General features: G+C 62.6%; 3 protein-coding genes across 3 annotated transcripts; 1 reads left to right on the plus strand and 2 right to left on the minus strand.

The window, feature by feature from the left end:
* Positions 1 to 182: 182 nt before the first annotated feature.
* Positions 183 to 12,835, minus strand: EEF1D (eukaryotic translation elongation factor 1 delta). Its single transcript, XM_088844501.1, has 8 exons — positions 12,646 to 12,835; positions 4,402 to 4,522; positions 4,225 to 4,296; positions 1,255 to 1,354; positions 1,075 to 1,175; positions 703 to 921; positions 388 to 582; positions 183 to 272 (listed from the first exon to the last, which is right to left on the minus strand). The coding sequence occupies exons 2-8, from the start codon at positions 4,516 to 4,518 to the stop codon at positions 234 to 236; spliced, it is 843 nt and encodes a 280-aa protein (XP_088700627.1). The 5' UTR covers positions 4,519 to 4,522; positions 12,646 to 12,835; the 3' UTR covers positions 183 to 233.
* Positions 12,836 to 13,049: 214 nt separating this feature from the next.
* TIGD5 (tigger transposable element derived 5) lies at positions 13,050 to 17,627 on the plus strand. Its single transcript, XM_055432214.2, has one exon. It carries the CDS (start codon positions 13,158 to 13,160, stop codon positions 15,084 to 15,086), a length of 1,929 nt encoding a protein of 642 aa, XP_055288189.2. The 5' UTR covers positions 13,050 to 13,157; the 3' UTR covers positions 15,087 to 17,627.
* A 153-nt stretch (positions 17,628 to 17,780) lies between these two features.
* Positions 17,781 to 23,486, minus strand: PYCR3 (pyrroline-5-carboxylate reductase 3). The gene is made up of 6 exons (XM_055432317.2): positions 23,341 to 23,486; positions 20,029 to 20,093; positions 19,462 to 19,641; positions 19,044 to 19,256; positions 18,661 to 18,753; positions 17,781 to 18,498 (listed from the first exon to the last, which is right to left on the minus strand). Exons 1-6 carry the CDS (start codon positions 23,438 to 23,440, stop codon positions 18,316 to 18,318), a joined length of 834 nt encoding a protein of 277 aa, XP_055288292.1. The 5' UTR covers positions 23,441 to 23,486; the 3' UTR covers positions 17,781 to 18,315.
* Positions 23,487 to 25,092: the final 1,606 nt, after the last annotated feature.

Raw genomic sequence — 25,092 nt, forward strand, 5'->3', positions numbered from 1 at the left:
ATGCTGTTAGGGCTTGACCTGGGCATGGTACTTGCAACTGAGAGCTAAGTGAGAAAGGGATGGGAGGGGCAGGCAGAGGGGTGGGCCCACACGGCCACACCCTGGGACACAGGCCAGGACAGGGTGCTCTCTGAATGTGCCACCCACAGGGCCCAGACCAGGACAGACAGGAGCCAGAGGGCTGGAATCTCAGTCTTTATTGTCTGCAAGGCTGCAAAGGCTCAGGCCAGGGCTCAGATCTTGTTGAAAGCGGCAATGTCGACACTCTGCACCTGTAGGGAGGGAGGCTGGTGGTCACACGGGGCCTTGTTTCCCAAAGTCCCACGCACCTGGCCAGGGGTTCACAGGGGACACCCCTGCACCCCCGAGCACGCCCCCCTCACTCACGTGCTCCTCGAACTTGGTGATCTCCTCTTCCAGCTGGTCTGTCCCCACCTTGTCGTCCTCCACCACACACTGGATCTGCAGCTTGCGGATGCCGTAGCCCACGGGCACCAGCTTGGAGCTCCCCCAGACCAACCCGTCCAGCTGGACAGAGCGCACGCAGGCCTCCAGCTGGGCCATGTCCGTCTCGTCGTCCCACTGAGGCAAGAGGGAAGGGGCACAGGCCGAGTTTACACCTGCTCTGCCCCTCGCTGACCCCTCCAGGACCCCAGGCACGGGGAGTGGAGGGGAGGGGAGGATCGGAGGTGAGCCACTCACAGGCTTCACATCCAGGAGGATGGAGGACTTGGCCACCAGGGCAGGCTTCTTGGCCTTCTTCTCTGCATACTGCCGCAGCCTCTCCTCCCGCAGCCGGGCAGCCTCCTTGTCCTCCTCCTCATCGCTACCGAACAGGTCGATGTCGTCATCCTCGTCGTCCTCTGTGGCAGTGGCCGCCTTCCTGCTGGGCGGCTCCACTTGGCGCATGGGAGACACGTGCTGCCATGGAGGGGGGAGCAGGTGCGGAGGCTGAGACCCATGCAGGCAGGACCCCAGGCCCCTGCCCCTCACTGCTGCCTGGGCCGGCCCGCAGAGGACCCCCAGCTCCTCAGTGCCAGGCCGGGGGGATCCCTGGTCGGGGTGGGCCCTCACCTGGGTCTGTGGAGCGGTGGCCCGGTGCGCAGGTGAGCTCTTCTCTAGGGCACTCAGCCGCGCCTCCAGCTTGGAGACAGCCTGCTGCAGATCCTGCACCACTGTAGGGGTACAGGGATGCTGGTCGGACAGTAGGGCCCAGGGTGGAACCCTCCCCACCCCCATCAGCCCAGGGCTCACCCCCTCGCAGGCTCTGATTCTCCACTTCCAGGCTGGCAATCCGGGTGACCAGCTCACTGTGGTCTCCACTGGGCCCACTGGAGGCCCCGGGGCCTGCGCTCTGCAAGGCAGGAGGAGAGGCGGGGATCAGAGCCTCGCCTGCCCCTCGGGGTCCCCCGTTCAGAGTCGTGCTGAAACAGAGACCCAAGCTCAGCCTGGGGGGAAGCCCTGCGAGCGCCAGGCTGAGGCAACACCACAGCCAAGCGGGAACTCAGCCCAGGAAGCCAGGGGCTTGGGCAGCCCTGACAGAGGCAGTGCAGAGCCTCAGCTGCTGCTGCCTGTGGGGGTGGGGGGACAAGGCCAAAGACTCACAGTTCCAGGGGTGACCAGACCCAGATCAGGCGGACCGGGCAGCACAGCCTTGAGCTGGGGACAGCAGGGGAGAGCCCACTAGGGGCAGGAGGATGAGCACACGGTGCAGGAGCAGCAGCCCGGCCCTGTCTCCCTGGGCCACACGGCTGCCCACCTTGGAAAGCTCCGGTGACACAGCGACCCAGCCCAGCTGCCAGCCTGCTCCTCCCTGAAGGGGAGCCCCTGTCGTCTGTCCCACGCGGCACTGCCCAGGGAGCTTACCCACAAGGCGCCTTGGCTCGAGGCCAAGCTACACGCCAGGAGCCGGCATGCGGTCACGTGCACCCTGTACCCCAATGGAATGGCTCCCAGGACAGGCGCCTGGCCCTTTTCAGATGGCTGCTGCCCGCCTCCAGCATCCAGTCATGAGAGAGACCTGGGGTCTTGGACCCACCCGCCAAGCACCATTCAGAACCCCAGACCGCTACCGAGGTGAAGGTCTCCAGAGGCTGACAGACAATGGCTCCCTGTCCCAGGACCAGCGGACGGTGCTGGGCTGATGCCGTGTCACACGGGCCCTCACTCTTACCACACGGAGCACCCAGCAGAGCCAGTCAGTGACGCGTGGTGACCGGAAGGGGCAGCGACCAGCCCCCGGACGCCCCCTCCCGTCAGCCCAGGAATCCACCCCAACCACCCCCACCTTCCCCCTCTGGTCAGTGGCTGGCCACCACCCCCATGGCTGACCACTCTCGCCACGTATCCACCTCTGGCTCGCGCTGCCATTCCCATGAGGAGGGTCCATGGGCCCCCTGGCTTGGGGACGCGATCCAAAACCACCTGCTGCTCAGAAGCCCACCCCCTCCAGGGCTCCACCAGTCTCAGGCTCCCCCATGACCAGGCCAGGCCCTCCCTCCTGGAGGATCCGCACCCACAAAGCAGATCAAACAGGTCCCGGAGCCTCGAGGCAGCTGCAGCCTCAAACCTCTGCCCTGCTGTGCCTGCCCCGGGAACCTCCCGACACAGCCCTGGAGACAACACTGCAGAGTCCCCAGGGCCACAAGGACACCACCGCTCAGCGTAGACCAGGTAGCAGGTCACCCCATGGCTTCCAGGCCCCGGGCCCAGCCTCTCCCCGACCGAGGAGGAAGCCGCGGGCTCAGCGAGGCGGCCGTCCCATGACAGCGGGGCGCAGGCAGTGCCACCCGAGGTTCTGTGCCCGGAAGTTTGCATCCCTGCCTGCAGCCTGGCTGGCACCAGCAGCCCTCAGGAACCTCTGGAGCCCCGGTGTGTGCTGAGCCTGTCTGCCCCAACCCAAGCCCAGTGCTGGGCCGGCACCCTTTCTGGGTGGCTGGAGGCCCCGCCACAGGGACTCAGGGTGGGGGACACTGTCAACAGTGGGGTCCTCACAGGGGTGATTAGCTGCAACGGGGTCATGAGAGGGGTCCCAACCCAGTGACTGGTGTCCTTGCAGCAGAGATTTGTTCACAGAAAGAAGATGCAAAGACACAGGAAGAAGACAGCCACCAACACACCGAGGCCTCTCCTGAGAGCCTCAGAAGGAACCCACCCCATCCACACCTTCCGCTCCGACTCTGACCCTCCAGGTCGTCAAAACAAGTCTGTGTTGTTTTGGTCACTTGGTGTGTGATGTTTTGTCATTACAGAGTCAGTTCGAAGTCCCCTGACCCTGTGGAGAAGTGACCCCAGGGCAGAGGATATGAGGAGCTGGATGGGCAGGCTACCCTAGATTATCCCGGTTGGCCCAGTGTTGTCACAAAGGGCCCCATCAGGGAGAGGCAGGAGAGAGAAAGAAACGAGATGGAAATGGGTGTCAGAGTCCCGACACCGCTGGCTGGAAACCACAGGCCAAGGCAAGGGGGCAGCTTCTCAAAGTTGGAAAAAGCAGGAAGGTGGGTTCTCTCCTGGACTCTCCAGGAGCAGCACAGCTCTGTGGAAACTGAGGCCGAGGCTGGACACTACCCTGCAGCCCTGGGTGGGCGAGGAGCAGGGTTGCCATCCCTGAGGGACGTGCCCCAGCTAGGCCAGGGACAGAGCTGGACGGGGCCATGCTCCCCTCCTGACCTCAGGTGGGCAGGACGCCACGCTGGGCTGCAGGCCCCTCTCTGGGCCTCCAATCAAGATGGTAGCTTCACACCCTGTGAAAGCTTCACGCTGGGAAAAATTGAAGGTGGGAGGAGAAGGGGACGACAGAGGATGAGATGGTTGGATAGCATCACCGACTCAATGGACATGAGCTCGAGCAAGCTCCGGGAGATGGTGAAGGACAGGGAGGCCTGGCGTGCTGCAGTCCACAGGGTCGCAAAGAGCTGGACACAACTGAGTGCCTGAACGACCATGACGATACCATGACCCACCCCTCCGCAGACAGCCACAGCTGACGGGGAGGAGGAAGCAGGGCAGGCGCCAGCACGCAGGCAGCCACAGGCCTGGGACAGTAGGAGCAGCTGCTACAAGACGGGCAGTGCCGGGTGACCACCAGCTGGGGGAGGCTGTGGGAGGGAGGGCACCCTCTCCGGTGGTGCAGTGGGCAGCCCTGCACGCCTCACCCCAAGATGCCCCGAAGGCCATGCTGTGGGAAATACCAGACAGGCCGCCTGGCGTGAGGGCAGTACTCACTCCAGCCAGAGACTTCTGGATGTTTTCTCTGGCTCTCGCGATGTCACGGAGGATCACACTGGCACCATTCTCCTGCAGACGGTGCAGAGAGAATCTGTCTGTTTTTTTCAATTAAAATTTTTTTCTACAAATAAGCAAACCTCAGCTACCCCAAGGCCCAAGTGCAGCAGCCCCTACCTGGCGTGAGGAGCCAGGCACGGGCCCGTTCATCTGCTCGTAGAACTTCCTTTCTGCATCATCATATTTGAACTTGTCAAACCAGATCTTCTCATGCACGAGGAAGTTTGTGGCCATTTTTCTGTTGAAGAGAAGAGAGACTAAGACTCGCTGGCAGAAGAGGCTGCCCGCGCCCCTTCCTACGCACGCATGCCCTTCCGACGGCCCGGACCCCAAGGGAGTGGGGCAAGCTGTCCAGTCCTGGGCGGCAAGGGCTCCAGGTCCCAGAACAGGGCACCAAGGTTCTCAGCGTGGGCCACAATGAGCCTGGGACCCCCCCTAACCCCAAGTCTGCTGTATGGACTCTTTTCAGGGCTAAGGCTGGTGGTCTCCAAGCCAGTCCCCAAGACCAGCGACTCTCAAAGCACAGCCAGGGATCTCTGGGGGTCACCGAGGTCCTCCCTTTCCCCACCAGGTATCTGTTCAAGGCTGGATTGGTCAGACAATACACACCCACACACTGAATGCACAGCAGGTTTAGGAATCCAGTTGTCTCCTATTAAGCCGACACAAGATTTGCAAAAATACAAAATAAGGCCACCCCACTTCACTGAATATTTGTTAAAGAAAAACTGTTCCTCACGTAAGTGTCAGTAACATGTAACAAGGTTTTTATCTTTCAACTAATAAGTAATGCATTTAACTGCTACAGTGGGAAACCGAGAGAGAAAACACTAACACCCCAAGACTGCTAAGTGTGAGTCTGGCTGCTCCAGGTGGGCCTGTGAGCCAGATCCAGCTGTGTTCAAGGTTGCAGCCAGCAGCTTCTCCACCACTTGGCAGGGGAGGGGAGCCGCCAGACCTAGGCCACAGCTCAGACTCCACAAGCAAAGTCTGCTGCTCAGGGCTGCCCATCCCTCAGCCAGTACAACAGAACAGGACCCGATCTCGCCAACACTCTTTGCTGCAGATCCCTGGCCACCACCAGACCTCAGTGACGGGAGGGGCGGGACTCTGAGACCCCCTAACCCTCCCCCGAGAGGCACCGTGAAGACTGTTTTAGTCCCACACCTCGCCTTTGGCTTTCTGGGGAACGTCTGACCACAACAGACCCCACACCAAGGCCAAGACCCTATCAAACCAGCATGTCCATGCCCTCTGAGGGGCAGAGAGACTCCTGCCAGAGTCTGGGGTCCAGGGAGCTCTCTCCACACACCCGCTGGCCCTCTCTGCACCCCAGGCCCTCTCCCTACTGCTACGCCTCCAGGATGCCTGTGGTACACCTGGTGGTCCCTGCCCACCTGCCTAAGCCCCGCAGGCTAGCAGACCCCTTCCTCGGCCAGGCCCTGGCCCCCAGAGATCAGCTGGCACTGCACAAAATCACTCTGGGGCCAGACCTCTGGATCCACAGGCAGGAGGCAAGCTGGCCTTGTCCAATGGGTGTCTTTCAGACTCAGGTGGAGCACCGGAGACGCCCACCTCATCTCAGGCGGCTTCAGATGAGGGAGGCGAGGAGACGGCAGAAGGGGTGGGGGGCCGGGCCCAGTGGGGCTCAGAGACCAGGACCCGCCATCACACCCACCCGTGACTGTCAGGGGGGATTCTGCAAGCTGCCCAGCCAGAGGGGAAACCCCGCGCAGACCACATTTGGGCTCACCCCGACCCTTTGGGGGTGACCAGGATGCAGTGCCCTCCAGGCGGAGCCCAGAGGCGGCCCAGTGCCCAGGGCAGAGCCCTATCTCTGGAGAGCTGCTTGGGTAGCCTGATTGGCCAGGCCAGCAGTCTCAGGAGGAGCCCTGCCAGGGTGCGAGTAGGGAGGGGTACACGCTGGCCTGGAAAGCCCAAGCACCCTGCCAGCACGCTTCTCCTACTTGGATCTCAGGCTGGACACGGATGGGCCTGGCCGGGCACCGGGTCGGTGAGCCAGGGACGCAGCTTCGAGGCGCCAGGCCATGCGCAGGGCCTCAGCCGCGTGGTGACGGCACTCCGCGCTGTCGTAGGTGGGCTTGCTGAGCCAAGGGGCCTCGGCATCCTTGTGCAGGAAGTACCAATAGGGCAGGGCACAGGGGGCCTCCCCGTCGGCCCGCCGCGGCCCGAGCCGCTTGCTTCCCACAGCATTGCGGCCCCGCCGGTCTCTGCGGCCCCGCCGGGCACCCTCTGCCTGGCCGGCTCGCTCCTGCAGGCGCACCTTCCCGGGGGGATGGCCGTCAAACAGGGCCTCGTAGAAGCCCCTCTCGGCTGCGTCGTAGCGTGGTTTCTCCAGCCACACCTCCCACACCAGTGCCTGCAGGCTGCCCAGCGGTGGCTGGCCATTGGCCGGTGAACCAGGCTGGCGGACAAGGCGCAGGTCGAGGGCGGCCACCTGCTGGCCCGTGTCAGGAGCCCCCTGTGCACCACTCCCCTCTGTAGCCAGCAGCAGGGCCTGAGACCACTCCACAAATGCCCGCTCAGCCTGGTCGAAGGACGACTTGTTGACCCAGATGCCCCAGGTCACGTGGTGGCAGGCCACCTGGCTCCCGTGGGTGCAGGGGCCCCCAGGCCCCAGGGTGGGATGCTGGGCTGCCTGGGCGGCTGTGTCGGCCAGCCTCTGGCGGTACGAGCTCTCTGCCTGGTCAAAAAGCGGCTTGTCCAGCCAGACGTGGTCAGCCGAGAGGCCCACAAGGGCCAGGTCCACCTGGCCGAGCCAACCCTTTGGGGAGCGCTTCCTCTTTTTCTGCAGCGGCTTCTTCCCATCGAGGTTCTTCCCGGGCTCAATACTGCCGCCGCTATCCGCCTCATCCTCCTGATCTGGCCCGTTCACGGCCAGCGTATCGGCCAGGAGCTGCTGGGCGGCGGTTCTCGCGGCCTCGTGCTCGTAGAACCTCCGCTCGGCTTCCCCATAATTCTGCTTGTCCTCCCAGACGGTCTCCAGGGCGCAGGAGGCCTTCCCGCTCCTCATCTTGCGTGCAGCGTTAAAAAGCAAGCACAAGAGGGCAGTTGCAACACGGCCCCTCCCGCTCGGCCCTCCCCGCTCGGCCTCCCGAATCGGGTGCCCTGGGGCAGCATGCACAAGGAGCTCGGAAGGCAGTCAACATGCGTGTGCAGGGCCGTAGGCAGGGGTGCACGTGTGCGTGTGTGTCGTCCTAACTGCAAAACTTGTCTCATCCAACAAGTACTCAGGCTCTCTCCAAGAGGTCCAGAGAACACTTTCCAAACCTCTTTGATTATGGAAACCTTTCCTGTGAACGCCAAGAATGGCCACCAGGTAAAACACAGGACACACTCAGCTAATCTGACTTTGACATCGACAGCAAATGATCTTGAGAATAAATCTGTCCCATGAAACAGTTGAGACTCCCACTGAAAAGTGAGTTGCTGTTCATCTGAAATTTTAACTGGACGTCCTGTGCTTTCACTAGGCCTGACCAACACCCCTGAGGCACCAGGGATTCTGTTCTAGGGAAATGACTTGGTGCTCTCGGAGGATGGCCCCTCATGGCACACCCCACCTGACCTGAGTCCCCCACCCACAAGGCCACACTGCCATCCTGAGCAGGGCCTGTTCCAAGGGGGAACTGGAGGGTCGGGGACAAGGGGCAGCCAGGAGCAGAGGGTGAGAGCTCACCCCCGTGGAGGCTAAATCTGGGGACACAGCAGGGAATCACTACCTAAAAGAGAAGGTACCCAATGGCCGAGGCAAAACCTGGTCACCCTGTCTCCAGAGCAGGAAACAATCAGCCCCCACCATGGGTATACCTCGAGGGGCTGCACGGGAACCTGAGTCCTGTCCCTGCACTTCAAAACCTTTTGGTTAATGGGCTCCATCACCAGAACACTGGGAGGTGGATACGGGGCTCTGCACCTCCCACCATGGCCCCCACACAAGCTTCTGCTGCAGCCCGATCCTGCTGCTGGCGTGGGGTCCCCCGTTACGCTCTGGGGCAACAGGTTCCACAAAGACTGGATCCCTCCCAGGCAGCCCAGAATGCTAAAGCACCTCCCCACCGCCAGAAGCAGCCCTGCCCAGGAAGCCAGCCTGCTCTTGGGATGCACCAGGGGCCCCAAGCCCACACCAGACCGGCCAGTTCTAGAGTGGGGCTGGACTGGTCAAGGTCTCCATGCCCCTCAGATCCTACTCTGAACCCTGTGCTGGAAGCAGAGGCACCAAGCCAATTGGCCCAGGGGCTGGGCAGCCCCCCCAGGGCATCCCATGTCCCCCCCAGGGCGTCCCATGTCCCCTGCCGCCACCGTGAGGTCTGTGGAGCCCTCACCCAGGATAAGGCCCCAGAGGGAGGCAGACTGTCGCTCTGATGGCACACCCTCCCTGCTGCTCCTGGGTCTACAACCCTTTCCTAACACCACCCCCTCAACCAAAACCCAATTCCAATTACCCTGCAACGCACAGGCTAAGTCCCGACCTGCCCAGGACTTCAAGGAGACCCCTGTACTCTGAAGGGCAGGGGCCCCAGGCTTAGAGGGGTCCCTGGCCGCCCCCTCGAGCCTCCCTCTGGGCGGCAGCAGCACTTACCGAGGCCAGGCTGATGGCAGAGGCAGTGCTGGAGGGCAGGGCTGGGTGCCCAGGGTGTGGGGCATTGTGACATCACCCACTGTCCCCAGGGGCTGTGGGCCTAGCAGGCTGGGCCTGTCTGCCCTCTGCCCGCCCCCCACAGACCCTCACACAGGCTGAAGCGCTCTGCCTGAACCTAGCGGCCTAGACATGTGGCTCCTCACACCAGGCCAGGCTCCGCTCGGAGCCGTCTGAGTCACTGCTCCAAGCAAGGGGGCCATTTCTGAACGTGCCTGAGAGCGGGGCTGGCCAGGGTGGTGATGGCGCCCTGCCCTCCCACAGGTGGAGGAACGCAGGCTGATCCCTGCTCAGGGGTACCCCCCCACTGCCGGGGCTGGGGCTTGGCTCAGCCTGGGACAAAGCAAAGGCTACCCCCCAGGCCCAGCCTCCACTCCAGATGAGGTCAGGCGCCCCGGAGGTGTCAGGATGCAGCAGTCACAGGGGCTGGGCTGTGGTGCCCAGGAGTCTGGGGCAGGAGGGTACTTACTTTCCCTTTGGTCTCCTAGGACAGCATGAAGAGAAAGCAGCAAGGTTAGAGGTGGTCTGACAGGGTGGCCCGAGCAGGCTGGGGGCCTTTGCTGAAGCTGCTTGGTGAGGTGGCATGGAGGCAAGTTTGGTGGAGGAGAAAGACAGCCAGAGCTCACCCCCAAATCCCCGTTCAGTTCAGTTCAGTCGCTCAGTCGTGTCTGACTCCTTGCGACCTCATGGACCGCAACGCACCAGGCCTCCCTGTCCATCACCAACTCCCAGAGTCTACCCAAATCCATGTCCATTGAGTTGGTGATGCCATCCAGCCATCTCATCCTCTGTCGTCCCCTTCTCCTCCCGCCTCCAACCTGCCCAAATCTCAGGGGGTGGCCAAGTCTACGCTCAGAGCAGCGCCACTCCATCATCACTCAAAATGGGCCGGTCCTGGGGTTCCTGGGGCCGGAGCCCGCGCAGCACCGAGGCCCCAGCTGGGCTCTGCCCTGAACCCACCTGGGCTTGAGCCGGCACCTCCAGCACCCCACTGTCCACAGGGAGTGGGGTGGGGATTCCCCACTCCACAGGGTCCAGGCCTCTGGATCAAGCGCAAGGCAACAAGGACCCCACATGGGCACCCAGGCCCAGTGGGGGACAGAGCCTCTCCTTCGGGACCACTGTTGGGGCAGGGGCAAAAGCCCAGGTGGGCAGGGTGCCACTGTCCCCACAGGCCTCTTGGGGACAGAGGACAGACGGGGCACCCGGCGCTGAGCTGGCAAGAGGCAGCAGTCCAGGAACCAAGGACCCGGCCAGCCCTGCCCCCCAGACCCCTGCCATTCCCCCCAGTTTATGCCACGCTGCAGCCAGCACGAAAGTGCCAGTGTCAGGTCAGTGGCACATGGGGTACACCAGGAACCTCAGGGGCTGTGCAGCAAGGCTCTGGGAGGAGGAGGACCGCGTAGGACGCCCCAGCAAGGCCAACCATATGATGTGGGCCAGCTGGTGAAGCCGGTGTTGGGACAGGGACACTGGACCGCGGGGCGCCAGGGTATCTCAGGACAGCCGGACCGCTGGCTCGCCTGCAGGGCCAGGGGCAGGCTGCTGGCCACTGAGGCAGGTCGAGACCTCTTGCATGAGAGGGGCTGCAAGGGCTGCCAGGCCCTGGGGTGAAGGCAATGAAGCAGCTCACTTCTGCCCTCTGGCCCAGGCCCAGGGAGCGAGTGTCCTGGCTCTGCTCAGTGGACCGTCTCCAAAGCAGGGTCAGGCTGGGGCTCCGCCCAGCTGGGAAGGCGTTCCTGCAGTGCCAGAGGGACCTGGCAGCGGACCCGCCCAGAACACTCTGGCTGCAGTGTCCGGATGGTAAGGACATCACGGTGGGGGGCCCACAAGTCCCTGGGTGAAAGGAGGGTTCCAGGTAACCCAGGGCTCACACAGCCCTGGGGCTCCCAGAGCTCCCAGGTCATCCACCCAGGGGTCAAAGCACTTTGCCCACCTTCCGCAGGAAGTAGGAATCAGGGTGAGGTGTGTAAAGACATGGCCCTTGGCCGGCATGGCCTGACCAAGAGCTGCCAGACAGAGGACCCCATGCGTACAGGGTCCAGGAGGGCAGGTGAGGGCAGCTATGCCCCGGGGCACCTGCAGGGCCATGATGCCCCCTGCCCTTCCCTAGGAGTGACTGCCACAGCCCCAAGTCCCTCCTCAGATGTCCCCCGACTCCTGGACAATCCAGCCCCACTCAGAAATGCCAACCTGCCTCGCTGGCAGGAAGGGGGGCGCCTGCACCCCAAGACTCAGGCGCCACGCTGTGGCAGCCCACGGCACCTCATGCTGGCCAGCGCCCTGTCCACACTGCAATGCCATGGCCATGTTACTATTTCTGCCCCATCTCTGGTGCCCCGTCAATCCATCCTGGCCGCTGGGTCCTGCGCCCCTGCACCGGGGCGGCTCCAGCAGCGTGCACCTGGCACCGGTGACCCCTCACACAGCTGGGGAGCTGGAGTGGAGGAAACTCACTCCGGGCCAGCAGGTGAGGGCCTGGGACTCCACCTCTCACTTTGACAGCAGTCCTTCACACAAATGTCACACTGCTGTCCACCTTGAAATCACACATGTCATCTGAAAACCATGGGCACAGGGCCAGAGCACACTTCTTGCCTGCAGCCCCTGGAAACCTGACACCAGGGCACAAACACTGGAGATGAGCTGTGCTGAGCCCTGCGGCCTCACCCAGCTCCGCAGGACAGAGACCAGACCCTGCAAGGGGCTCTGCCAGGGGGCCGTGCCGCCCACCCAGGCTCCCGTGAAGCCCACAGCGGCCGCACTGCAAGGTGAGGAGCTGGACGGCACCCCCAGCGCTGGCCCACGACTGACGGCTCCACAGAGCTGGCCCATGGCACCTGCTCCTCGGAGTCTGTATGCCCCCACTTCTCGGCGGACACCTGCGTCTGGAGCTAGGGAGAGTGGTCTGGGGAAGGATGCAGTCACCGTGAACTCAGCCCACTTACCGGCTGAGGCTTCTCAGAGGAGCTAGGAGTGTCAGAGCTGCTTCTAAAAGAAGACCCGGGGCCTCCCCGGCTCCAGGCCCCGCCCACTCCTTCACTCGCCAGGGTCAACGTGCCCTCCTGACCAACAAGGACCACCCACACAAACGGCTTTCTTGCTCTAGGCGGCACTTTGCTCTGCAAACCTGAGGACGCCTCAAACGGGTCCCCATCCTACTTGGCTCCAGCACAAGCCTCTCCCTTCTTCGTTTCAGCGACACTGCCCACTGCCCGGACCACCTTATTCAAACCCAGTTCCTCCACCACTCTCAGGGAACAGGGTGTTTCAGTCACCCAGCAATCACGTCTTTCCTCTTCCCCGCGTCCGTGAAGTGTCCAGGTTCTGAGGCAGCTTGACAGAGCCTGGGCCCGCGCCTGGCCCCCCAGGCCCAGAGCCAGCGTGCAGTAGTCAGCTGCTCAACAAACGCGGACAAACGGGAAGCTACAGGTCCGGACCACGGCTGGGCAAACATCCATGTCACCCACCGAGGCGGGGTCAGAGCGGCCCCGGCATCCCCGCCGCCGCCCTCCCGCCTGGGCAGCCGCAGAGGTCCGGCGGGCACGTGGCCCGCGCGCCCCGCCCCTCCGCGCGGCCACTAGCCCGCAGCAGGCCCCGCGCCGCGGACTCCGCGGCACTGCGGCCCGGCCCCGCCTGCGCAGCGCGGGCCGCCCCTCCCCTGGGCCCGGGGACCTGGCGGCGCGAGCCGCGGTACTCACACGCCAGCCAAGGACGCGGCGACCAACGAGGAGGGGTCGGCGGCGCGCGACGGCAGAGGAAAGGGAGGGCCACGCGGTCAGCGCACGGGAAGTGAAGCGGCGGGCTCTACCACACTCCGGAGCGCGGGGGACGCGGCCCGCGCGCACGCCCTGCCGCGCGGCCCGGGCCCTCCGCGCGACGCTCCCCGCGGGAGCGAGGGCGGAAGCCAATGGGAGACCCCAGCGGAGCTCGCCCTTTCCGGGAGGAGCTGGAGCAAACCACTGGGCACGGCGCCGGCCACGCCCGCCCGGCCCCCTCCGCCGCAGCTCTGGTGGACTCGGCGTGCGGGGGCCAGTGACGCGCGGCGCGGGGCGGGGACGGGGGCCCAGCGCGCCTGCGCGCGCCCCGCGGGCGAGACAAAAGGGAGGGCCCGGCCGGCCCCACCCCCGGCGCCCGCCCAGCGCGGCCCGCCGGGCGGGCGTATGGCTCCGGCTCCCACGCCCCCGCTGCTGTCGCGGTCGCCGCAGCAGCCATGTACTCTGCGGGACCCCCAGCCGTCCCGGCCCCTCGCCGCGGTCGCCGACCCCCGCCCGGACGCCCCATGCAACCGCCGCGGCCCCCCGCGCCCGCGCCGGCCCCCGCCGCGCGGCCGCCGCCCCCCGCTCCCGGGCCGCGGCCCCGCGTCGCCGTGAAGATGGCCTTCCGCAAGGCCTACTCCATCAAGGATAAGCTGCAGGCCATCGAGCGCGTCAAGGGCGGCGAGCGGCAGGCCAGCGTGTGCCGCGACTTCGGCGTGCCCGGCGGCACGCTGCGCGGCTGGCTCAAGGACGAGCCCAAGTTGCGCTGGTTCCTGGAGCAGCTGGGCGGCGAGGTGGGCACGCAGCGCAAGAAGATGCGGCTGGCCAACGAGGAGGAGATCGACCGCGCCGTCTACTCGTGGTTCCTGGCGCTGCGCCAGCACGGCGTACCGCTCTCGGGGCCGCTTATCCAGGCGCAGGCCGAGGCCTTCGCGCGCCAGATCTACGGGCCCGAATGCACCTTCAAGGCCAGCCACGGATGGTTCTGGCGCTGGCAGAAGCGCCACGGCATCTCCAGCCAGCGCATCTACGGCGAGGCCGAGCCCGCGGCCGCCGGCCCCGCTCCTGGCCCCCCCGTCAAGCAGGAGCCCGCGCAGCCCACCCGCGCCAGGCCCCTGCCCGACCGCTCCGCGGGTACCCCGGCCCCCGCCGAGGGCGGCTACGGCGACGAGCAGATCTACAACGCCAACGTCACGGGCCTTTACTGGAAGCTGCTCCCGGAGCAGGCCGCGCCCGTCGGTGCGGGGGGCTGCGGCCGCCGCTGGCGGGGTGACCGGGTGACGGTCCTGCTGGCCGCTAACCTGACTGGCAGCCACAAGCTGAAGCCGCTGGTCATCGGGCAGCTGCCAGACCCACCAAGCCTGCGCCACCACAACCAGGACAAGTTCCCCGCCTCCTACCGCTACAGCCCCGACGCCTGGCTCAGCCGCCCGCTGCTGCGCGGCTGGTTCTTCGAGGAGTTCGTCCCGGGTGTCAGGCGCTACCTGCGTCGCAGCTGCCTGCAGCAGAAGGCCGTGCTGCTGGTGGCCCACCCGCCCTGCCCCACCTCTGGGGCCAGGATGCCCGCCCTGGAGGAGAGCGAGGAGACCCGCAGGAGGTGCCGGCCCGAGCCCATCGGTCCCCCGGAGGAGCTTCAGACCCCCGATGGGGCCGTGCGGGTGCTGTTCCTGTGCAGGAGCAGCGGCCGTGCGCACATACCTGCCCCCCTGGAGCAGGGAGTGGTGGCCGCATTTAAGCAACTGTACAAGCGGGAGCTGCTGCGGCTGGCTGTGTCCTGCGCCGGGGGGTCCCCGCTGGACTTCATGCGCAGCTTCATGCTCAAGGACATGCTCTACCTGGCCGGCCTCTCCTGGGACCTGGTGCAGGCGGGCAGCATTGAGCGCTGCTGGCTGCTGGGCTTGCGGGCCGCCTTCGAGCCCCGGCCACCAGTGGAAGAGCACGCCGGGCAGCCTGCTGGCCAGGCCGAGGAGGCTGCGGAGCACAGCAGGGTGCTCAGCGACCTCACGCACCTGGCAACACTCGCCTACAAACGCCTGGCTCCTGAGGAGGTGGCCGAGTGGCTGCACTTGGACGATGATGGAGGGCTGCCAGACGGTGGCAGAGAGGACTGGGGCCCCAGCCGGCCTCCCATGCTGGTCCCCGGGGGCCCCCTGCTCCCCGCCAGCCTACCCTCAGCGGTGGCAGGAGGAGCAGAGGAGGAGGAGGCGGTCCCCACCGCTGGAGAGGCCATTCGGGGTCTGGAGACGGCACTGCGGTGGCTGGAGACCCAGGACCCCCGGGAGGTGGGGCCGCTGAAGCTGGTGCAGCTGCGCTCACTCATCAACATGGCCCGGAGGCTGGGGGGCATCGGGCCTTCGCCCACGGTTCCCAACGACGGCCTGTGACCAAGCCCGCCCCAGCAGCCCCCAGTGGCCTTCCTCCTGAGGCACGTGGAGTGGGGGACAGAGATACCGTCTTGCCTCGCCTTCCATGGGGTGGCCCACCTCCAAGGCTCAGAGGTTGACAGGGATCCCGGCCTGCTCCGAGGGAGCCCTGTTGGTGAAGGGCTGCCCCTCATGACACCCTGTCTGGTGTGGGGGGTAGCTGGAAGAGAGGACACGGCCGCCCCTCCTCCCAGGGCAGGCCCACACATGGCTCGGCCAGGCGCCGTCCCACCCAGACCTGGCACACACCACAGCACTTAGCAGAGAGTAGGTAGCTGTGTTCTCTCTCTGGCCCCCATGGGGCTGCTCCCAGCCACGTTCCTGTCCCCCCAGACCCCGTGGCCCAGCACTTGCCCTGGACAAGGGCCCAGTGTCCATTCCGCATGGACCACAGCCCTGTGGTTGTCCCAGCGAGAAGCACACCACTCGTCTTTGGTTTGGCGTATTAACTCTGTTTTTTCCAGGTACTCTTCAGGCACCCAGGGCAGATGCTCAGGAGCCTGGGAAAGAAGGACGGGGCTTTGAGGTTCTGGGTGCAGCCAGGGATGTAGGTTTCTGTCCACTTGTGTTTTTTATCTTCCTTAAGGAAATGCTATTCTAAACAGCTCTCGTATTCCGTGGGGTTGACAAGCACTAGACCTCGGCCCCTGCCCCGCACCCCACCAGCCTCAGGGCCCGGAGCCGTGCCGTCTTCTTGGAGCAGCCCTGCAGCACCGCCAGCCATAGGACAACCCTCAGTGCCTTAGCTCCCCTCCGAGACTGCCCCGCTCCCAGCACTGCAGGGCGTAACTGAGGAGCCGCTTCCCACAGGCTGTGAATTAGGCTTCCGGGTGGCACGCTTGAAAGGAGGTGGCGAGGGCCCCATGTGATCCTCCAGCTGCCACACTGTTCTGCTGCTCCACTCAGCTCTAGATTCAGGACCCTGCTGGGGGCCTGAGACTGAGACACCGAGGTCTCCCAGGGGCTGCCCGGCAGAGACACCCAGAGCCCTGGGGAGGGCTGGATTTGAGGCGCTGCTGTCTGCCTCGGTGCTCTGCGCTCCTGTTCACCTGCCCCCGACTCCTGGTGGTCCTGGGCTGTGGAGGCCATACCCAGGTGATGTATTTGTGGGAGGGAAGGGCCATGCATGGTGGCAGGGCCACGGGGGTGCCCCCGGAGCAAGGATGTCAGCTCTTCCTTGGAACCACCTCTAGTCAAAACACCCACACATGTATGTGTATGTGTCAGACCTGAAAGCTGATGGATGGTTTGGAGGATTCCAGGCGAGAAGGGAGGCGTGGCTGCCAGCCCTGGCTAAAGTCTCCATCTCACCTGCTGCCCTCATTTTGCTAGCAGCTGCGGCAGGCCTGCATCCAGCCCGCGCCTCTGGCCTCAGGATGTCTTGCATGTCACACTGTCAGAGGCCCAGGTGAGAGCGCCTGTTCACCATGGCCTGCCTGCCGGGCCTCTGTCCTGCAGGGCCCTGCAAGGGGGCAGACTCAGAGCCTGGGTGGGCGCCAGGCCAGGGTGGTCTCATGGTGTCCTCGGTGCCACCCCTCGCCAGGTTCCTGGTCTCACCTTTGATCCTCTGACCCCGGGGTCTGGGCAGGGGGGCAGCAGTTGATGTTGAGAACTGGGTGTCAGGACCGAGCCTCCTGCCTCGTCCCCTACCCCAGAAGGCAGCTCTGGCCAGCGCCTGGCCCCAGGTGGCAGTGCGGGAACGAGGCACAGTGCAGGCTAGTCTGAGCCTTGAAGAGCCAGGGCCCTGTTGAGGGTGGGGCTGGGGACACTTCATATGAGGGCCTCTGAAGTTCTCCTCCCTAGAGTGCAGGCCCAGCTCCCAGGGCTCAGCTCTGAACCGTGGGGAGAACGGCCGAAGTGCCTTGCTGTGGTTACTGCTGGGCCTGAGGCATCTCAGCTGCCAGGCTCTCTGCTCCTGTTCACCATCATCTGCTGAACCCCTGTGAGAGTCACGAATTCCAAGCCAGCAGCCCCCAGGCAGGACTTCAGGGCTGGCCTGGCAGGCTCGGTGGCGGGCAGAAAGCGCCACCCGTGGTTTCTGCTGATACCAGCCCACCAGGGGTGTCAGGAAAGTGAACCCACCCATGTGAGGTCAGCCTTGCCTGAGGGGCTGCACACCAGGTAACAAGCCCACAGGTGACAGCTGAACCTCGGATGGAGCCCTGGAGCCTGCAGTGAGGAAGGGGCTTTGCCAGTGTGGCGTTGGCCCTAAGCCTGTGGGCCCGAGAGCCGGTCAGAATCTCAGGGGCAGCGGGGCTGGAGTGGGCTGCGGGGTGCTTGCTCTGTCAAGGGGCCCTTTCACAGCCAGCCTCACTTTATAATAAAGGCTGAACATGCCCACTTCACACAAGCTCTGTCCCGGTCTTATTTTTGTAACTGCATCCAGCGCGTGGCTCCAGAACACCATCTGAGGAGCAGGAAGGAACAGCAGTGGGCCCACAGACGCTTCATGCAGACTGGCCGCCTCAGGGCAGGGCTCCAGCCTGGGCCCAGGGACTTTGTTGGCAGACGCATTGCTGAGGGGGGTGATGGGAGATGGAGGGGGAGCCCTGTCTGCACCACCTGCTCAAGTCTGAGCCCAGGGCCTTGCTGATGGGCCTCCAGGCACCGGGATTTGGTATATCCACCTCTAGTGAAACACTGATCACTCTGTGCTACAGGACGGCATCTTTATTTCCATTTTAAAGGTTAAAAAAAAAAGAAATGGACTGTGGCTGACCCTTCTAACTAGTAGAAGGGGTCAGACAAGCAGTGTCTGGCTGAGGGCCAACGGGACACTGATGGCTGGAACTCAGGGAGGGGCTCGAGGCCAGGTGGCAGAGTGGTGCGTCAGCCCTGTTCACAGATGCCCTGCAGCTGGCAGGAAGGGGCTCCAGCGCTTAGGCTTGCGTGGGGTTGGGCGGTCCCCCAACAAACACCCCACGTTTCTGGCTTTCCTGGCCTGTTGGTCCCTTCATAAACATGTTGAGAACCAAATCCTGAAGTCAGAGGCCAGGCCACAGGACCCTCTGGGGCTCCTGACCCAGGGAAGGGTCATCAGGGCCAGCTTTCCCTGTCCTTGTCAGGAGCTTAGGATCCAGGGAGGGGCTACACCCTTCCGTGTTCCCTGCGGGCCAGGGCCCCTCCTCCCTGCAGGGCTTGCAGGACACAGGGGAACGGAGCCACCATGGGGGAGGGGCGTGGCCCGCACCTACTTCCTGCTGAGCTCCCTGGCCCGGCAGGTGGCCGCCTCCACAGCGCTCATGGCCGTGGCCCGCAGCCCGCCCTGCTCCAGCACATGGAGCCCATAGATGGTGGTGCCGCCTGGTGTGCACACGTCAGTCCGCAGCTGAGCCGGGTGCTGCCCCTTCTGCAGAAGCACCTTGGCCGTCCCCTGGGGAGAGGCATTGGGGTTAAGGTGGGGGGGTTGGCGGTGCTGGCAGCAGGCCTGCAGCTCAGCCCCCCAGCACCTCGTCTCAGCTCAGGCCAGCTGGCCGCCTCCCTGTGCTGACCCTCCCCTTCCACACACTCCCTGGGCCGTGCAGCAGGGTCTCACCAGCAGGGTCTGGGCAGCAATGCGGTGGGCCAGGCCACTGGGCATGCCCATTTTGACGGCACCTTCGGCCAAGGCCTCGGAGAAGGCGCACACCTGTAGCGGTGGGAATGGGCGGGAGTCAAAGCTAGCCCTCCCTGGGACTTGGCACCCAGCCTGCAGAAGGCTGGGAACCTTCAGAACAAGGCCCAGGGCGCCAGCCACCAGAGCCAAGCCCAGAGCCCAGAGGTCTGCCAAGGGGCCGGCCTCAAAGACCTAGGAAGGCACTGACGTGGGGTGGGCACACGGGCAGCTGAGGACCAAGCACGGATCCCTGGGGGCAGGAGCTGTTGCGGGGGCTTGGGAAGGCCCCACTTTGCAGACGGAGGGCTCCCCACCACACTCACAAAGGCTACGCCGCTACCGCTGAGGCCAGTGTGGATGTCCACCTGGGCCTCGGGCACCTCCTCGCACTGCCCGCAGGCCTCCAGCAGGGACTGCAGGAGCCGGGCCTCGTAGCTCCCAGCGTGGCGGCCCCGCGCCATCACCATGGTACCCTCCTGGACGATGCAGGGCAGGTTGGGTGAGACCCTGAGCACCCGAGCCGTCGGGGGCAGCAGCTGCCAGAGAGAGGCTGTGGTCAGTGAGGCCTGTGCCGGCCAGTGGAAAGACTCTGCTCTCCAACCCACCCATGCTGGCTTCCAAAAGGGCCGGGCCCCGGCTGCAGCCGGTCTGGGATGGCTGGGGTGGGAAGTCAAGTCTGGTCAGCAGAGCCCAGCCTGGGATCAGCATCTCGGCCCCACTGCACCCTCAAGGGCCGCTCACCTCCTCCAGGGTGCTCAGGGACACCCCGGCAGCCACGGACACCAAGATGTGCTCAGTAGTGATGGCAGGAGCCACCTCCACCAGCACGGCTGGCAGGATGTGGGGCTTCGTGGCGAAGAAGACGAGGGAGCAGCTGTGCAGCACCTCCAGGTTGGAGTGGGTGGTCTGGCAGCCCATGGCCTGCAGCAGGGACGCCGGGGCCAGGCCTGTCAGTAGGCATCCTCCAGACCGCAGCGCCCCCTGCCGGCCCCCACCACAGACGGCTCTACTCCCAATGGCCAGACCACCTGTCCCTGCTCAGGACCCGACCTCAGGTGGGCCCTGATGGCAGCATGGCCTCAAGCCCTCTGAGCCCGTGAGTGCCCATGACGCTCCTGCCCACCCAGCACGCACACCCCTTTACCCCACCCTGGCCCTCCACAACCTTGACGTTCCTTCTGGCCTTTGACCTCCCCTTCCCCAGCCCAGGCCATCTCAAAACTTTAGCCAAGTAAGCAGCACTTCCCTGGCCCCAAGGAGCGTCTGAGGGACAGGAGCCAAGAGCCACCTGGGAGCTGCCCAGCTCACCTGGAAACGGCAGAGGTTCCTGTCGGAGGGCGCACTGGCCAGCACCTGCTCAGCTTCCACTTTTCCTGGAGGGAAAGGCAAAGAAGAGCAGGGGTGTCAGTGAGGAAGGCGGGGCGGTGAAGAGAGCCTGCCGGGTCTGCAAGTCTGAGGCTCAGCCATACCTGGGCCATCCTGAGCCTCTCCAGGAAGCCAGGAGCTCAGCAGGGCAGCTCCACTTGGCCCAAACCAGACCAGACCACCAGCTACACTTGATTCTACCTGGCGGTCGTCACCGCCCACCTGCTGCTGCTGCCAAGTCCAGACGCCATGCTGGACACAGGGACCAGCAGTTTGCCTTGCCTTGTGAGGACACGGATCCCAGGGACTGCTGCCTCTGGGAATGGGAAGACTGGGGAGGGGGCATGGTGGGTAAGGAGGCCCAGGAAAGGAGGGTGCGGGGTGAGGGTGAACCCTGGGAAGAGGGTGTGTCTATGGGTGTGTCTGTGCTGGGACATCCAAGCAGAGAATGCTTGTTTGGTAGAATCCTCTACAGGTCAGATTTCTACAAGGTCTAACAAGAAGGCAGAAATGCACCCCACAACCTGGACAGATGGTGGCAGCCACCGTGTGCTGCCTGCACATGTCAACACGAACTCTGTGGAGATGGGGGTAGCAGGTAACACTCCAAGTTTTACAAGTAAACACCTGAGACTTGAGATAAACTGCTTCCTGATGATTTTCATCTCTCTAGACCTTGACATACAGCTAAAGGCACAAAGCTAGTCCATAATCACCACACAAAGATCCTAAATACTGTGGAACACGATCAGGACAGCACCACCATTCCTGCGGTAGTTCAGTTCAGTCGCTCAGCCATGTCCGACTCTGCAACCCCAAGGACTGCAGCACGCCAGGCTTCCCTGTCGATCACCAACTCCCAGAGCTTGCTCAAATTCATGTCTATCAAGTCGGTGATGCCATCCAACCATTTCATCTTCTGTCATCCCCATCTCCTCCTGCCTTCAATCTTTCCCAGCATCAGGGTCTTTTCCAAGGAAGTTCTTCGCATCAGGTGGCCAAATTATTGGAGTTTCAGCTTCAGCATCAGTTCTTCCAATGAATACTCAGGATTGATTTCCTTTAGGAATGACTAGCTGGATCACCTTGCAGTCCAAGGGACTCTCAAGAGTCTTCTCCAACATCACAGTTCAAAAGGATCCATTCTTCAGTGCTCAACTTTCTTTATAGTCCAACTCTCACATCCATACATGACTACTGGAAAAACCATAGCTTTGACTAGATCAACCTTAGTTGGCAAAGTAATGTCTGCTTTTTAATATGCTGTCAGCTTGGTCATAGCTTTTCTTCCAAGGAGCAGGCGTCTTTTAATTTCATGGCTGCAGTCACCATCTGCCATGATTTTGGAGCCCAAAAAATGAAGTCTGTCACTGTTTCCATTGTTTCCCCATTTTTTGCCATGAACTGATGGGACTGGATGCCATGATCTTCTCAACCAATGATTTTGCCTGCCCCCAACACTGGCAGGGTTTGGAGACATTTTTGGCTCTCACAACTGGGGATGTTACTGATCTGTTGTGGGGAGAAGCCACGGAAGGGAGCTAAACACCCTACAATGTGAAGGATGGAGGATGATCTGGCTCCAAATGTGCAGTGCCGGATACTAGGAGTGCTGCTGGCAAACAAATCAAGAGAAGAGTCATAGGCTCAAAGCGGTCAGGCAACTCAACCGAGGCACGAGATCTCACTCTAAGCTAGGACTGTCCAAGAGAAATATCGCTCAACTCATACATGTCACTTTACAACTTCTAGTAGTCATATTAAACAATCAGGAAAAAACAAGTTTAATTATAATACATTTTATTTAACCTAAGGTAGCCAAAATGTTATCCTTCCAACAGGTAATCAATATTAAAAATTACTAAGATACATTACTTTTTGTTTGTGTGCTGAATCTTCCAAACTCGGCATATATGTTATTTTATGCACTCACAGTGGAATACCAGAGCACCTGACCTGCCTCCTGAGAAATCTGTATGCAGGTGAAGAAGCAACAGTTAGAACTGGACATGGAACAACAGACAGGTTCCAAATCGGGAAAGGAGTACGTCAAGGCTGTATACTGTCACCCTGCTTATTTAACTTATATGTAGAGTACATCATGCGAAATGCCAGGCTGCATAAAGCACAAGCTGGAATCAAGATTGCTGGTAGGAATATTAATAACCTCCGATATGCAGATGACACCACCTTCAGGGCAAAAAGCAAAGAAGAACTAAAAAGCCTCTTGATGAAAGTGAAAGAGGAGAGTGAAAAAGTTGGCTTAAAACTCAACATTCAGAAAACTAAGATCATGGCATCTGGTCCCATCACATCATGGCAAATAGATGGGGAAACAATGGAACAGTGACAGACTTTATTTTCTTGGGCTCCAAAATCACTGCAGATGTGACCAGCCATAAAATTAAAAAGACACTTGCTCCTTAAAAGAAAAGCTATGACCAACCTAGACAGCATAATAAAAAGCAGAGACATTATTTTGCCAACAAAGGTCGATCTAGTCAAAGCTACGGTCTTTCCAGTAGTCATGTATGGATGTGAGAGTTGGACTACAAAGATGGCTGAGCGCCCAAAAATTGATGCTTTCGAACTGTGGTGTTGGAGAAGACTCTTGAGAGTCCCCTGAACTGCAAGGAGATCAAACCAGTCCACCCTAAAGGAAATCAGAATATTCATTGGAAGGACTGATGCTGAAGCTGAAACTCCAATATTTTGGCCACCTGATGCGAAGAACTGACTCATTGGAAAAGACCCTGACGCTGGGAAAGATTGAAGGTGGGACTGAAGGGAATGACAGAGGGTGAGATGGTTGGATGGCATCACCGACTCGATGGACATGAGTTTGAGCAAGCTCCGGGAGTTGGTGATGAACAGGGAAGCCTGGCGTGCTGCGGTCCATGGGGTCGCAAAGAGTCGGACGCGACTGAACTGACGCACTCACAGCGCATCCCAATTCCGACCGCCTCGCGGTTACCGTGCGAACCGCTGGCTCTGAGCCTCTCCACCACATCCCCTCCAGCCGCGCTCCCAGAGGAAAGAGTCTGGAGAGGCAGAGTCCGCGAGCCGTCCTGGCCCACGCCCGCCGGCGAGCTCCACCCTGGGGCCCCTGTGCCTAGGGCGCCACGCTGCTCTGGGATCCCCGGGGCAGGTGGGCACGGGACAGGTAAGCCCGCCCCTCCCACCTCTGGCCGGTCTCGGACGCCCGCTGGTCCCGAGCCCGGGGTCCCCACGCGCCCTACGCCTGTGGCGCCCCACCTGCTTGGATGAGGCCCTGCGCGATGGCCTCCGCCATACGGCCCGCGCCCACGAAGCCCACTCGTCTCCCGCCGGACTCCTCCACCGCCGCCGCCATCATCACGCCGCCGCGCCGCGCCCCACCCCCGCCCTCAGCTGCGCCAATGGGCTGCGCAGGCCTCACCTGCGCTCGTCCACTGGCTGCGGAGACCTCACGCTCCGCCCTCTGCCGGTTCCGTGCGGGGGGCGGGGCGCCTCGAGGGGCGGGGCGGGGCGCCTCGAGGGGCGGGGCGGGGCGCCTCGAGGGGCGGGGCGGGGCGCCTCGAGGGGCGGGGCGGGGCGCCTCGAGGGGCGGGGCGGGGCGCCTCGAGGGGCGGGGCGGGGCGCCTCGAGGGGCGGGGCGGGGCGCCGCGAGGGGCGGGGCGGGGCGCCGCGAGGGGCGGGGCGGGGCGCCGCGAGGGGCGCCGGGTACACAGGCAGGCTGCGTACCTGGGTGCTCCACTGGCGTGTGAATTTCGCAAGGAACAACTTGAGAGGGTCCATTTACAAGCGAAGGGTCGGAAAGGGTGGAGGCTGCTGTGGGATGGGGTCCCTCGCGGGGCCAACGGGAAAGCACTGATGGACACCGGCCAGCTGAGCTTCCAGGAAGGGGCGGCTGAGCAGATTCTGATGAAAATCCTGGCAGCCAGAATCCGGACTCCCCCTTATCACTAGCACAGATCAGGAGCTAGCGAGTGGGACTCTGCCGGCCTCGAGCCGGTTTCTGGGTGGGAACAGCGCGCGCTGGTTCTGTTTGGAGCCTGTGAGCAGTCGGGTGTGGAGGACAGGGCTGCCTGGTCCGGGCTTGTGGTCAGCTTTCCCCCAAGTTGTAGTGGGTCCGAGTGACAGCATAAGATTGACGCAGCCAGTGAAACGTGGGAGCAGCGGTCTGCGGCTCTGCTGTTAAAAGAAGCTCCTCAGGCCAGCCTGGGTTTTGGTTTCTGAGAGTGTTTCGGGGAGCTACGTAGGGAGGCAGGGGTGACCTTCCTGAGGTGTAGGTCCCCAGGAGAGACCTGGCCTCTCTAGTTGGTCCTAAGCAAGAGTGTGTGTGCTAGGGACAGGAAGCACCTTAGAGGCTGAGGGGGAGGGTGGGTGTGGGGCGTGCTTGTAAGTTTTGACTGACCTAGGAAAAATAAGCCAAGACTGCAGTTTTTAAGACTGCATTTTAAAAACTTTGTTATTTTCTTTAAACTCTGCTTTAGCACGTTCTAAATTCTTCAATGGGCTTCCCAGGTGGCTCAATGGAAAGAATCTTCTTGCAACACAGGAGGTGCAGATTCAATCCCAGGATTGGCAAGATACCCTGGAGGAGGAAATGGCAATGCACTCCAGTATTCTTGCCTGCGAAATCCATGGAAAGAGGAGCCTTGTGGGCTCCATGGGGTCACAAAAAGAGTGAGACACGACTTAGCAACTAGAAAGTTCTTCAACAATGACAGTCCCTCATTCACTCAACACTGTCCATTCAGTGAGAAGCCCCTGCTCTGGGACTGGGAATGAAGGCCTCACAGCAGCAGAATGGACAGCCAAAGCCCTACCCTGCAGACCTGCCCCTCTATGATACACACATCCTGCAAGGGACAGCTCAGGACGGGCAACCACTATTAGTGTCCTCCCAGGCACGTCTGGGCCTTTCTGCTCCTGCCCCCTTTCTCACTGGGCTGATCCAAGCTCCATCTCAGGTGCCACCCCTGCCCATCTCCCTTAACCAGCAGACCCTTCATTCACAACTGG

This window comes from Moschus berezovskii, chromosome 16 (assembly GCF_049115385.1).
Source record: "Moschus berezovskii isolate FMDL1 chromosome 16, NW_MosBer_1.0, whole genome shotgun sequence".
In the NCBI taxonomy this organism is placed as follows: Eukaryota; Metazoa; Chordata; class Mammalia; order Artiodactyla; family Moschidae; genus Moschus; species Moschus berezovskii.

Excerpts from the sequence above, each read along its gene's own strand:
- PYCR3 (XM_055432317.2), bottom strand. The coding sequence starts at position 23,440 with ATGATGGCGGCGGCGGTGGAGGAGTCCGGCGGGAGACGAGTGGGCTTC. Across the intron at positions 20,094-23,340 it reads GCAGGGCCTCATCCAAGCAG|GAAAAGTGGAAGCTGAGCAG; the intron begins GTGGGGCGCCAC and ends CTTTCCCTCCAG. Across the intron at positions 18,499-18,660 it reads TTGCTGCCCAGACCCTGCTG|GGGACGGCCAAGGTGCTTCT; the intron begins GTGAGACCCTGC and ends GCCTCTCCCCAG.
- EEF1D (XM_088844501.1), bottom strand. The coding sequence starts at position 4,518 with ATGGCCACAAACTTCCTCGTGCATGAGAAGATCTGGTTTGACAAGTTC. Across the intron at positions 4,297-4,401 it reads TGCCTGGCTCCTCACGCCAG|GAGAATGGTGCCAGTGTGAT; the intron begins GTAGGGGCTGCT and ends CACCGTCTGCAG. Across the intron at positions 922-1,074 it reads CCACCGCTCCACAGACCCAG|CACGTGTCTCCCATGCGCCA; the intron begins GTGAGGGCCCAC and ends CCTCCATGGCAG.
- TIGD5 (XM_055432214.2), top strand. The coding sequence starts at position 13,158 with ATGTACTCTGCGGGACCCCCAGCCGTCCCGGCCCCTCGCCGCGGTCGC.